Source organism: Littorina saxatilis, linkage group LG6 (assembly GCF_037325665.1).
Source record: "Littorina saxatilis isolate snail1 linkage group LG6, US_GU_Lsax_2.0, whole genome shotgun sequence".
Taxonomy (NCBI): Eukaryota; Metazoa; Mollusca; class Gastropoda; order Littorinimorpha; family Littorinidae; genus Littorina; species Littorina saxatilis.
This window is the reverse complement of record NC_090250.1, coordinates 54,578,181-54,592,860: the sequence shown is the minus strand read 5'-3', so window position 1 is coordinate 54,592,860 and position 14,680 is coordinate 54,578,181. Positions and strand designations below refer to the sequence as shown.

General features: G+C 43.0%; 1 protein-coding gene across 1 annotated transcript in view; it reads right to left on the bottom strand.

Annotated features, from left to right (window-relative positions):
- The window catches only part of LOC138969536 (glutamate receptor 3-like), a gene marked incomplete in the record, with an annotated part of 138,329 nt that overhangs the window by 5,830 nt on the left and 117,819 nt on the right, over nucleotides 1-14,680 (bottom strand). The window contains 9 exon segments of the mRNA XM_070342363.1: nucleotides 151-288; nucleotides 1,958-2,080; nucleotides 2,752-2,869; nucleotides 3,969-4,120; nucleotides 4,668-4,760; nucleotides 5,765-5,963; nucleotides 6,711-6,901; nucleotides 11,153-11,314; nucleotides 13,020-13,162. Of these exon segments, the coding sequence (XP_070198464.1) occupies nucleotides 151-288; nucleotides 1,958-2,080; nucleotides 2,752-2,869; nucleotides 3,969-4,120; nucleotides 4,668-4,760; nucleotides 5,765-5,963; nucleotides 6,711-6,901; nucleotides 11,153-11,314; nucleotides 13,020-13,162 (1,319 nt within the window).

The following is a 14,680-nucleotide window of genomic DNA, read 5'->3' as shown; positions in this document are numbered from 1 at the left end:
AACAATGTTCACAGACAGACACCACTTGGCAAAAACATTTTCAGTGCTGGGAGATGAAAACAAAAACTACTTCGCTACGCGCGGGCTCCGCCCGCGCTCCGCTTGGATAAAATAAAATCAGTGTTGTAAAAGAGAAGTGCTATAACTGACCTCAGGCGCGGCTTTGGACAGCGTGTTGTTCATGTCGTAGGGCAGGTTATGGTCGTCAGGGGAACACGGCGTCTGCACCAGCGAGGTTTGTGTGTGTGTTTGGCTCACCACCTGGAACTCTGCCTGTAGCTCGCTCGACTGGAAACATCGATACAATTGACATCAACACTCTGCCTGTAGCTCGCTCGACTGGAAACATCGATACGATTCACATCAACACTCTGCCTGTAGCTCGCTCGACTGGAAACATCGATACGATTGACATCAACACTCTGCCTGTAGCTCGCTCGACTGGAAACATCAATACGATTGACATCAACACTCTGCCTGTAGCTCGCTCGACTGGAAACATCAATACGATTGACATCAACACTCTGCCTGTAGCTCGCTCGACTGGAAATATCAATACGATTCACATCAACACTCTGGACGGGAAACATCAATACGATTCACATCAACACTTTGGACTGGAAACATCAATACGATTGACATCAACACTCTGGACTGGAAACATCGATAAGATTCACATCAACACTCTGGACTGGAAACATCGATAAGATTCACGTCAACACTCTGGACTGGAAACACAGATAAGATTCACATGACTCAAAGGAGACATGATAGCTGAATTACAAAAGATTTAATTCAAGGAAAAAAGACTTTTGGAGACTCGAGGAACCCCCCAGCAGCAAGCCCTATCAAAGGACACTGACTCCCTCCTGTCCTTTGACTTGTTTAATTGTCGCGACGGGCGCAGTGGCGTGGTGGTAAGACGTCGGCCTCCTAATCGGGAGGTCGTGAGTTCGAATCCCGGTCGCTGCCGCCTGGTGGGTTAAGAGTGGAGATTTTTCCTATCTCCCAGGTGAACTTATGTGCAGACCTGCTAGTGGCTTAACCCCCTTTGTGTGTACACGCAAGCACAAGACCAAGTGCGCACGGAAAAGATCCTGTAATCCATGTCAGAGTTCGGTGGGTTATAGAAACACGAAAATACCCAGCATTCCTCCCCCTAAATCGGCGTATGCTGCCTGAATGGCGGGGTAAAAACGGTCATACACGTAAAAATCCACTCGTGCTAAAACATGAGTGAACGTGGGAGTCTAAGCCCATGAACGAAGAAGAAGAAGAAGTTTAAGTGTCGCAGGAATTATGAAACAAAACAATATGCGTCAAAATACCACTCTCTTACGTGATGACGACATTTCTTTGTTTATATTGTCCTAGGACTTGTAAACAGCGGTAAGACTCGTCAAAAGTCGAGTACACCTTGTATACAATGATAGGGTCACTGTCTTTATCCTTGACGTGTCGATATCGCAGCGAAAGACTCCTGGCAATGGCAGGGTACATCTAGTGGTCTCTATGCAAGGTGCTCGTTGAAAAGACGATTGATAGATGGACTAGCTGGGAGCACCAGACCTCAGAGAGAACAGACGAGAACAGAACAGAACAGAACAGAACAAGAGGAAGATGATGGTCGTGTCATTAACAATGATAGTGCATGTGACTATATTTTTTAAATAAATTTATGTTCTTACAAAATATGCCTAGATAGTATCGTATATGACGTTTTTGATCATATTTATTGCTCTCAGGACTAGGAGATACAAGTAATTGACATGTATTGATGTGCCGCAGTTAGCATAATAAAGGTGAGAAAAGTTTAACTTTTACATCTTTTTGTAATAGCTGCAAGACCCCTGCACAACAAACAAAAACCAAAAAACCAAACAAATGGTCGCTTCTTATTAACAATGAGCGAAAGGGTCCACACACAGACAGACAGAAACAGAGCAACAAGCCTCGCCTTTCCGTTCCTGTTCCTGAAACAGCGGAACTCAAAGACACCGAGAATGATGGCGAACACCAGGCCACTGATGAGAATGTAGAATATCCCTGCCACGTTGCTCAGAGTTAAAGGCGTCTTGCCCTGTGGACACAAACATAGGACTCATCATGATGAATCAAGTAAAACGTTTAAACATACACGCATTTCCCCTCTCAACAGAAATAAGGAACTCCTAAAGTCTAAACATACACATATTCTTTCTACTGTGAACAATCATGCTAGCAATCACAGATAAGCGCTTTGAGCAGGGTTTCACTTTAGGAATATCATGCATTATTATAATTTTTATAATTTTTAATCTGTCTGATTAGTCAACTTCTAAAACTCGTAGCTTCACGGCCCATGCGATTTCTTATCAAGGTAAATCTTTGTCACGAAACGAGATCGGCGGCGAATCCGCAAAGTTTTCTTTCATATCAATTGCCATTTCATAACTGTGCGAAATGAAATTATAATTTGAATTTAAAAACAAACAAAAAACTGCCAGGACCATCAGCATCACACCGCCATCATCAACACGAAGTTCAAGACAGTACAGTGGAACCCCTCTACTCAGACCCCCGTTTTAAGACTCCTTCCCTTTTAAGACCTTGTTGTCTCAGACTTTGTGTTCATAACCTCTGTACATTCACCCCCGTTTAAAGACCCACTGCTTTTTAAGACCTGATTTTCGCAGATGTTTTGGAGGTCTTAAAAGGGGGGTTCCACTGCACACCTGCAGTACGATACGCAAATAAACAGGTGTTACTTACCTTTGATCCCCCTCCCGAGTCCCCCCCACACTGTCCCTTCTCCACCCACCAGCGCTGTCGTAGCGTGTGAAGCGTCCCCCCTTCCTTCAGCCTCAACACCGCCAGGGTGATCTGGTCTCTGAAAGAATACAATTATTTTATGGAGTTTGTTCTCTGAAAACAATCAGAAATCAATGCAATTTCCTGTATGGAATTTGGTCTCTGAAAACAATACAATAATAGTCTGTATGGAATTTGGTCTCTGAAAACAATACAATAATAGCTGGCTTGGAATCTGCCTCTGAAAAAAAAGAAACTGATTGCTTGTATTGAATTTGGTCTTTGAAAGCAATACACTATTTGCTTGGAATCTGGTCTCTGAAAACAAGACACTGATGGCATGTATGGAATCTGGTCTCTGAAAACAAGACACTGATGGCATGTATGGAATCTGGTCTCTGAAAACAAGACACTGATGGCATGTATGGAAACTGGTCTCTGAAAACAAGACACTGATGGCATGTATGGAATCTGGTCTCTGAAAACAAGACACTGATGGCATGTATGGAAACTGGTCTGAAAACAAGACACTGATGGCATGTATGGAAACTGGTCTCTGAAAACAAGACACTGATGGCATGTGTGGAATCTGGTCTGAAAACAAGACACTGATGGCATGTATGGAAACGGGTCTCTGAAAACAAGACACTGATGGCATGTATGGAAACTGGTCTCTGAAAACAAGACACTGATGGCATGTGTGGAATCTGGTCTGAAAACAAGACACTGATGGCATGTATGGAAACTGGTCTCTGAAAACAAGACACTGATGGCATGTATGGAAACTGGTCTCTGAAAACAAGACACTGATGGCATGTATGGAATCTGGTCTGAAAACAAGACACTGATGACATGTATGGAATCTGGTCTGAAAACAAGACACTGATGGCATGTATGGAATCTGGTCTCTGAAAACAAGACACTGATGGCATGTATGGAATCTGGTCTGAAAACAAGACACTGATGGCATGTATGGAAACTGGTCTCTGAAAACAAGACACTGATGGCATGTATGGAATCTGGTCTGAAAACAAGACACTGATGGCATGTATGGAATCTGGTCTGAAAACAAGACACTGACGGCATGTATGGAATCTGGTCTGAAAACAGAAAACAATTAAATGGTAGTCTTCATGGACTTTTTTCTCCGAAAATTGTGACATAACTAAAAAGCTGACCTTATGTCTGACCCCCGTGGCGTGGCGATACCAAATCCCTTGTTGTTGAGAGCGGGCCCAACAATGGTGGTGTCACACGGCTCGCGGTTATTTGCGTACTCTATGGCCGAATTGTCCGTCAGAAACGCGTACTTGCCCTTGGATTTACGCACCTGAAGTTTAAAAGAAAAAAGCATGATAATTATCTTGTAACATTTTTTATTCGTGAAGAGAAAATTGCAGATTTGTTTTCAACAAACAATTATAATCTGCATGAAATATAATGTTGATTGAATAATACAATCTTGTCGTCACTGACAAGGAATCCGAAACAGAGCGACTGCCCTAGTACCAAATACTAGAATAAAAAGACAATAAATGTAAGAAATTTGAGCGTTTTATCAGGCAAAGAGGAAACATTCACTCGCGTGGACCTGGGGGTCTTTGAAGGCGAACAAACACACAACAGTGGTCATTGATAAAGACTTTGAAGTCGATGACAAACAAATGATAATTGTCTCTGAGAAAGAACTGACAGTTTTCTTTGAACTTTAGCAATGTTACAATAGGTTAAGAAGAACAGTAAGAACACCAATCAGCATGCAGTAAGCCAGTTTTCAATAATACAAACCAATGAGAGTGATTTTAAATCTTTTGTTGGTCTTACAAATGAAATGACAGCATGTCACTGGAAAAAAATATAGAAAAAGACACGCATACCTTTTCTATACCCTCGTCTGTTGTCGCTGTTAAAACTTCTGGATTCCTGCTCATGTATTCATACATCTGTCTGTACACTGGGACGTCGGAATTCTGGACACACCAACACACGAACACACGTGAGCGCACGCAGGTGTACAAACAGCATACACGCACATTTACAATACAATTGGTACATGTGCATTCATTGGCTGCTCTCACCTTTTTAACTAACTGTCAGTGTATTTCATTTTGCATGTTTGTTTTGTTTTTGGTTTCGTGTATTAGTGTATTTTGTGTGTGTATCAGTGTATTTGTTTGTGAGGAGTGTTAGCGTGTACGAATGTTACCCACACAGGGACAGTAATCAATGACTGTTATGCTCTATGGCAAATTGAGTTAATTTCCTCTTCTACTTGTTCTTTTTTCATGTTCTAACCTGCAAATGATAGGCTTCTTGGCCCCTGGTGGTTATAACATGATTAACATAGGTTGGCATAAAATACGAAAGATAAACGTGGGGCCCCACAACAAGCTACGCTTATATTAAGTGTGGTTATGTATTTACATCTTGTCTTGTACAGCTACTGCCTTAATTGACCCCTGTTCAATCACTTATTAACTGTGTGTTTCCTAAACATCTGTAGTGCCAACACACATTTTGAAGAATGGGACGTTTTCCCACGAAAGAGGCGCCGTATTTAATAGTAGTCCACTGACCCGAAGACCTAAAAACAAAGCAGCGTGATGCACTGCCGGACGGAATATTGACATCGCTTAGACCTCCCCCCTTCACCTTTAAACGTTCTCTGCCTAACAACACCTGCCACTTTTCTCTCTTTATTCCTTTGTTTTGCTTTTGTAACCCCTCCCAAATCCTATCCCCCGGTTCGTTCTTCCTGGATTATTATTGTAATTTCCACCATCATGAATATTTGTGTAGTGTTTTGTTGTTTTGGTCACGTAAAATAATCTTTTGAATAAGTTCATGCCCTAGTTGCTTTTACTATTTTGTTTCAAGTTATGTATTTTGAATACTATCTTGTTTAGACCAACAACACCTGCATCGGTATCATATATGATTAAACGTTGTGTGACCACTAACACCTGCCCCCCACCTTGAAGAACTGGAAGGTGGTGCCGGAGCGGGGGACGCCGTACTTGATGGTGGGGTGGTTGACCAGGTCGTCCACGGACTCTATTGGCTTGACCATGCGCTTCATGGTGAGGAAGGCCGCCAGGTTGGCCGTGTAGGATGAGATGATGATGAGCACGAAAAACCACCACGCGCCGCCAATGATGCGACCCGACACTGACCTGGACATTTAGAATCAGAAGCTTCGATACTTTTGACCAGAAACTGCCCTCACCTCATGCCACTGACCTGACAAATTATAACTGTTGTCTTGTGTTGTTTTCACTTTATGATAAAATCAATTTCATGAACATTTAAAGCAGAAATAAAACATCGTGTTAGCCAAAACTAGAACCAGAGGCTTCGATTCTTTCACACTAAAAGCCCACCCTCACCACCACCACCACCACCCGAAGCGAGATTGCAAAGACGCCAACAGTGGGAACAATAAAGCAACTACCCACAATCTACCCAAAGCAGGATTCGACCGGACACTGACCTGACAGGTAGAACCAGAGGCTTCGATAATTTGACCAGAAACTGCCCCCCCCCCACCTTTCTCCCGAAAGCGAAATTGCCAAGACACCAAAGCAACCACCCCAAATCTCCCAAAAGCACGAGCAGACCCTGCCCTCACAATATGAGGAGTATGAAGACGCGTGTAAGACAACAGCCACAAAGAAATGTCAATAGGTGCGGAGATAGGGTCGTCAAAGAACACACAGTAATGGAAGATAGATTAAGGAACATACTGATGGGAAAGCTAGTTTCATAATTAATATACGACCCTTTCCTAACTTAGATAATTCTACTCAAGTCTCAAAACTGAACGCCCCCCCCCCCCCCCAAAAAAAAAAACAACAAAACCAAAACAAACAAACAAACAAACATCTTTAGTAACAAAGAAACAATCTCCAGCCAAAGCTCACTTCGGACACGTGTCGCTACCCTGGAACATAAGCGCCCCCATGGAGAACCAGAATGAGTTGAAGAGAGAGAAGTCGTTCTCGTAACCGGTTTCCGATTTGGGATCCTTCTTCCACTCCACGGGGGAGAAGCGACTGACGAGGAACAGCGCCACGCTCACTCCGATATAGGCCACCGTGATACACACCCACACCTGTTGGAACCAGCCAGGCACAGACATCATTATCACACCCACACCTGTTGGAACCAGCCAGGCACAGACATCATTATCACACCACACCTGTTGGAACCAGCCAGGCACAGACATCATTATCACACCCACACCTGTTGGAACCAGCCAGGCACAGACATCATTATCACACCCACACCTGTTGGAACCAGCCAGGCACAGACATCATTATCACACCCACACCTGTTGGAACCAGCCAGGCACAGACATCATTATCATACCCACACCTGTTGGAACCAGCCAGGCACAGACATCTTTATCACAGCCACACCTGTTGGAACCAGCCAGGCACAGACATCTTTATCACAGCCACACCTGTTGGAACCAGCCAGGCACAGACATCTTTATCACAGCCACACCTGTTGGAACCAGCCAGGCACAGACATCTTTATCACAGCCACACCTGTTGGAACCAGCCAGGCACAGACATCTTTATCACACCACACCTGTTGGAACCAGCCAGGCACAGACATCATTATCACACCACACCTGTTGGAACCAGCCAGGCACAGACATCTTTATCACACCCACACCTGTTGGAACCAGCCAGGCACAGACATCATTATCACACCCACACCTGTTGGAACCAGCCAGGCACAGACATCATTATCACACCCACACCTGTTGGAACCAGCCAGGCACAGACATCTTTATCACACCCACACCTGTTGGAACCAGCCAGGCACAGACATCATTATCATACCCACACCTGTTGGAACCAGCCAGGCACAGACATCTTTATCACACCCACACCTGTTGGAACCAGCCAGGCACAGACATCTTTATCACACCCACACCTGTTGGAACCAGCCAGGCACAGACATCTTTATCACATCCACACCTGTTGGAACCAGCCAGGCACAGACATCATTATCACATCCACACCTGTTGGAACCAGCCAGGCACAGACATCATTATCACACCCATACATGCTCCAAGCCAAAAAAAAAAAAAAATAAAAAAATAAAAATAAAAACAAAAAAATGAGGCAAAAAATAATTGTAGTAGCAAACCTGCATGCAACTGAGGTTAAAAAAAACACAAAAAAAACAATCACACCCATACATAATATATATATATATATATCCCATGACCTCCCTTCTTTGTCTCTGTTACTTCAGTATGGGTATATATGTTGTATTTTTATAGCTCAATAAATACATCATGGACTCCAAAAAATATATGATAGTGCAGATTCCGATTTGGGCAAAGGACTACTTTCCTCCCGACCTTTGACCTCGCTCGCGCCGAACAATGTGACACATTTGTATGAAGTTCTAAAATCGTATTGCACGGCTCAGAAAACCATATCAGTTGCACGCAAAAATGAATCTCAGAACTGATCTGATGTATGAGATGCAATAAGCAAAAGTTTCTTTCATTATGAAAGCAATGCAGGTCGAAAAAAACGAACATTCAACTTACAAGATAACCAGATGCTAGCGAACCAAAACAAAAACACGAGTACCCTCCCCTTGCATCGTTAGCAGACGACTTTTGAGAATCTGTCGGTAGTGTGTTTTGCCGGTGTGCGCCTTCAGCTATCAAACATCGGCTGTTTCACGTGTTTTGCGAGCAAGTCTACTCTTTTGCCTGGCTCTGCAGTAAGTCCACATATTTTTCCGTAATCCAGTCATATTCCTTCAAAATGCAATCAATCGGCGGTGACAGACGTGTCGGTCGCGTTTTCCTCTCACCCATACCAGTTTAAGTTCATCCATGCAAACACACTCGCAAAACAGTTTATCACGTAGATACATTTCAAATAGGGAGCAAATGGTTAAATCTAAACCTACATATTTGTTCCCTAAGATTTGCTTCTCTGTCAATAAGCCTAATTACACACGTTCGAGAAAAACAACGTGGAATCAATTCTGAATCGAGTAAGCCAAATGGGTCCCAAACCCGTTTCGCCCGTTCTGCCGACCTGAAACGCAAAACAAAAGAATTGTGCGCTTCAACTAAATTAATTTCTATTCGACTTCATTACTTTCTTGCAACTTATGAACCTTTACTTAAAGCTTTTAAATGGTCTGAAAGTAGTGTTACCGCGTACTTATCGATGCACTCATTCGTGTTATTTTTTCAGCGACGGTCACTTAGTTTAAGGTTGCAAAAGGGCTAAGTCTCGCTGGCAACAGTTTTACCCTGCACAGATCGCAACAGTGCCGCTAGTAGTCTACACTTTGTGTTTGATGGTAGAATGGGATATACAGATTACAACACTCGTGGTTTTTTATATGGCTTGTATTTCAGTCAAGACCCAGCGAGAATATCAATCGAGAGACACTCGCCAAAGGCTCGTGTCTCCCGATGATATTCATCCGCTGGGTCTTGACTGAAATACAAGCCATATAAAAAACCACTCGTGTTGTAACCTATACATATCCCATGACCTCCCTTCTTTGTCTCTGTTACTTCAGTATGGGTATATATGTTGTATTTTTATAGCTCAATAAATACATCATGGACTCCAAAAAATATATGATAGTGCAGATTCCGATTTGGGCAAAGGACTACTTTCCTCCCGACCTTTGACCTCGCGCCGAACAATGTGACACATTTGTATGAAGTTCTAAAATCGTATTGCACGGCTCAGAAAACCATATCAGTTGCACGCAAAAATGAATCTCAGAACTGATCTGATGTATGAGATGCAATAAGCAAAAGTTTCTTTCATTATGAAAGCAATGCAGGTAAAAAAAAACGAACATTCAACTTACAAGATAACCAGATGCTAGCGAACCAAAACAAAAACACGAGTACCCTCCCCTTGCATCGTTAGCAGACGACTTTTGAGAATCTGTCGGTAGTGTGTTTTGGTGTGCGCCTTCAGCTATCAAACATCGGCTGTTTCACGTGTTTTGCGAGCAAGTCTACTCTTTTGCCTGGCTCTGCAGTAAGTCCACATATTTTTCCGTAATCCAGTCATATTCCTTCAAAATGCAATCAATCGGCGGTGACAGACGTGTCGGTCGCGTTTTCCTCATACCATACCAGTTTAAGTTCATCCATGCAAACACACTCGCAAAACAGTTTATCACGTAGATACATTTCAAATAGGAAGCAAATGGTTAAATCTAAACCTACATATTTGTTCCCTAAAAGTTGCTTCTCTGTCAGTAAGCCTAATTACACACGTTCGAGAAAAACAACGTGGAATCGATTCTGAATCGAGTAAGCCAAATGGGTCCCAAACCCGTTTCGCCCGTTCTGCCGACCTGAAACGCAAAACAAAAGAATTGTGCGCTTCAACTAAATTAATTTCTATTCGACTTCATTACTTTCTTGCAACTTATGAACCTTTACTTAAAGCTTTTAAATGGTCTGAAAGTAGTGTTACCGCGTACTTATCGATGCACTCATTCGCTTTATTGTTTTAGCGACGGTCACTAAGTTTAAGGTTGCAAAAGGGCTAAGTCTCGCTGGCAACAGTTTTACCCTGCACAGATCGCAACAGTGCCGCTTGTAGTCTACACTTTGTGTTTGATGGTAGAATGGGATATACAGATTACAACACTCGTGGTTTTTTATATGGCTTGTATTTCAGTCAAGACCCAGCGGGAATATCAATCGAGAGCCACTCGCCAGAGGCTCGTGTCTCCCGATGATATTCATCCGCTGGGTCTTGACTGAAATACAAGCCATATAAAAAACCACTCGTGTTGTAACCTATACATATACATATCAGGTAACATTAGAGTAGATAAGAGAGGACACTACTCCTGTTGGAACCAGCCAGTCACACAGATCATTAGTTAGATTAGAACAGATAAAAGAGAACACAACAAACTGATTAGATTTTCACCCCCCCCCCCCGCCCCGAGCTCCCCCTGCCCTTAGCAAGTACAACACAACAGAAAACAGGGCTGATTAGATTGAAAAAGGACAGAGAAAAGAACAGAGTTGTTAGACTAGGTCAGTACAAAACAGCTTAGGTTTGAACACAAGGAGGAACAGAACAAAGATAGGACCAGAACACACCAACATAGATTTTTCTAGGACTTACAACAGGACACAGAGCAGAACGGAAAGATTAGAACAAAACAGAATAGATTAATAAATGAGAACACTGACATTATGACATCCTTTAAAATCAAGCCTATGTTTGTCTCAGACTTCCACTCCTCGTCTAATCATACCTACCCGGCGCAGTTCGGGTGGCCAACACAACAGTTGAAAACGAATATGTCGAAGCCAAAGGTGAATATTTACCTCAATAGAGAGGGGCTCCATAAAAGAGAAGACACCAGGTTTCTGATGCTGCGGCTTCTTGATGATGATGGCGACGCCTATCTCCATGTAAGGCTTGGAAAAATCCACGTAGCGCTCTCTCTCAGCCGTGATGGTCAGACCAGCGATCGCCACGTCCGCTTTCTGGACACAGTGGTCAAAAACATTTAATACTCAGTTAGTTTAAAAGTGTAAAGCGAGGGCGCGAAGCTATGGGGGTTCGAGGACATGCCCCCCCCCCCACCCCCCTGGATATTTTTTTGTCCAATGAGGCAAAATGGTGCTATCTGATGCCAGCTGAGCTTAAAAATTGCCGCGGAATTATCTTGCCAATCTCTCTCTTTTTGTATCTGGAGGGGGGGGGGGGGTGTGCACGTATACCCAGAGCACCCCCCCCCCCTCGTCCACTCCTGATACGTATTACGTAAGATTACTAACAAGACATTTCAGAGTTGTACGCCGGTGTAACACGAGCGAATTTCTTCCCACGACAGGTGTCCTCCCGAGTCGAAATATAGCACGGAAATGTTACTCCCCTCACGAAAAAAGGACTCCCCCTGAGCACGACATGTGTGCTCTCACGGGGGAGTACGAGTGACTCCCCGCGAGTAAACATTTCGTAACGAGATTCTTTTTTACTCCGGAGTAAGTAGTCTTTCTTTAAGTACTAACTTCGTGCTACGTCGGCATGCAGACAAGTTGCATCTCCAAAATTTTGCCCCTAAACGTTCAAACCGTGTTTTGAGATCTCAGCATTAATTTTACTACAGTTTTGGGACCGAAATTGGGTGGTCTTTGGTCTCGACAGGCAGGTGGTCTCTTTACACAGGTAATTTATTAAGTAAACACCCTTGGGGATACTTTTGGGTGGTCTCCTTAGACAGGTGGTCTTAAGGGGCAGGTTCGACTGTCCTTTGAACACCATAAAATCATTATGTGGTGTTCCTTTGTCAATGTAATCCGCTTCCTTGCAATAAAATGATAATTTTGAAAGTGATTTATAACATTTGTCAAAACTGTGAAAACTTAAGACGCTGTTTTTTCAGAATTGTGGGTCGTCGCAGGTGAATTTACTCATTCCCTGTACAAACTGTTGAGTCTTTGTCTTCAGTCTTCTTACTGTTTGTTGTTTTTCGCCGACAAGGTGTTTCCGCATAATGACAAAGACATTCAACAACAAAATTGAAGTCGAAACATGATTAAATGTAACAAAATCCCACACACAAACCTTTAGTAAACTAAGGGTTCAAAACGTAATAGGGTAACATACCATGTTTAACTCACTCTCTTCTAAACAATGCAGGAAGTTTGAATATAAAAACTATTCTATGAAACTTTCACACATGCAGGCAATTGACTATGTTCTAAACCACAGGAGCTTGTATCAATGTGCCGGTAGATTGAAGTACTCTGCTCCTTTGGCGTTACTGTAGTACTGTACTTCAAACGATCGGCACATTGATACAAGCTCCTGTGTTTAAAACTATGCGGGGCGTTTGGAAATACAAAATGTTTAAGACTAAGGGCATACCACAAAGGGCGACAGTGCTCGGAAATACAAAATGTATAGGGCCAAATAAAAATATATGTTGGTTTAGGGTAGCCCGAACGACCCTATTTTTTCCCTCCGACCCTTACACTTTTTTTGTCATTTCTAAAATAAAACTCCAACTTTTGGCAGATTTTGTGAACCATACCGAGACTAAGGGAAGTAACCGACTAAATTTAAGAAAAAAAAAGAAAAAAAAAGCTGACCTACCGACCCTATCTTTTTTGGTCACGTTACCCTAAACAAATATATATTTTTAGTTGGCCTAAGACTAAAGGCATGCCACACAGGGCGACTGACCCTGCTGATGAGCTCGCCAATCATGCCGTTCCACGTGTTATTGACCGGTGACCTCATGCCGTAGTTGTTGTCGTTCACCAGCCGGAAGTGGTACTCGAACCCCACCTCCTTTGACAGGGCTTCCGCCAGGTCTAGGGCGTAGCCTGCATGAAGGAACACATGTTGGTTCATCCACACTGTCTGTCCGTGGGTGTGGGTGTGTGTGTGTGTGTGTGTGTGTGTGTGTGTGTGTGTGTGTGTGTGTGTGCGTGTGTGTGTCTGTCTGTGTGTCTGTCTGTGTGTCTGTGTCTGTGTGTCTGTCTGTGTGACTGTCTGTGCGTCTGAATGTGTGTCTGTGTCTGTCTGTATGCTTGTCTATGTGGCTGTCTATGCGTATGTCTGTGTGCCTGTCTGTGTGTCTGTGTGTATATCTTTCAAACAAATTTAAAGCTGCTTTATCAGTGAATTCTTTCTTCAGTTAACTAAGTAATTATAACCACGATTTACTTATTTCAACAAGCAAACAAACAGAACAGTAAAACTGTTATTGATCAACTCGATTAAGGAGTGACAGAATCATTTCTTAACTTTGATACACTGCAACGTTGTGTGAGTGGGGATGGGGGGAGAGAGAGAGAGAGAGAGAGAGAGAGAGAGAGAGAGAGAGAGAGAGAGAGAGAGAGAGAGAGAGAGAGAGAGAGAGAGAGAGAGAGAGAGAGAGAGGCGTATGTCTGTTGGTATGACTATGAAGAAGAGGAATGAATGCAGTCGACTATCAGAGATATGGCCAAGAATCTGTCATGGCGTCGAAAGAAGGAAAGAGCCCGCTTGAATTATTTGGCAGGCTCCTGCTTCTAATAAACTTTTTTTGCAAAGAACATTTTTGTGTTGGATGAAAGAGGATGAATGGATGAACGTTTTGGTATAACATGGTGGCAAATTTATGCCGTAAGCAATGAATAACGGACTTGTGATTCCAACCTTACCTAGTCATTCTGGAGAAAAAAGCGTTACGCGATTTTGGGTGCTTTCAGTTTTGTAAGAACTGTACTCCGAACACGTGCGCGACCGGTAAATCCTTCATACAAACCAGACAGGAAATGAATGCAGTGTTTAATGAGACCAAAAATGAGCTCGACGGAGCTGCCAACTTCGTTCATTTCGCTTGGAAAAGTGATGCGAGATGTACGTTATTATCCTTGTGTAAATTCGGTATCGGTCAGTCAAACGGTCGTACAGTCCGCGGTAAATGTAAGATGGCCGCCAAAGATCGATTTCGAGGTTCACACAGTCTACTAAGTCTAAAATAATATTTTAAAAATTGCTTGCAATGCATGCTTTGTCTGTGATTCGTGAAAATCGACACGATTTGTTGATTTTGTGTAAAGAAAAATTACTTATAACCAAAATAAAACGTTCTCGTTTTGCCGAGATGTTGTGACAAGCGTGACCTAACTAGTCTCCCTTGGTCATTTGCATATGATCTATCAATGACAACAGGACTTTCACACCTACGTGCGAGATGGACGAGCCCAGCCCCACGGGTAAAGTGTGCATGGTCGTCATCCAAATAGTAACGTACATCACTGTTGAGAATGAAACTGCTATAAATCGAGTGATTTCTTAGGAAACATGATAAAAACAATGTTTGAAAGGAAAAAGTATTCATACCTGAATGATTC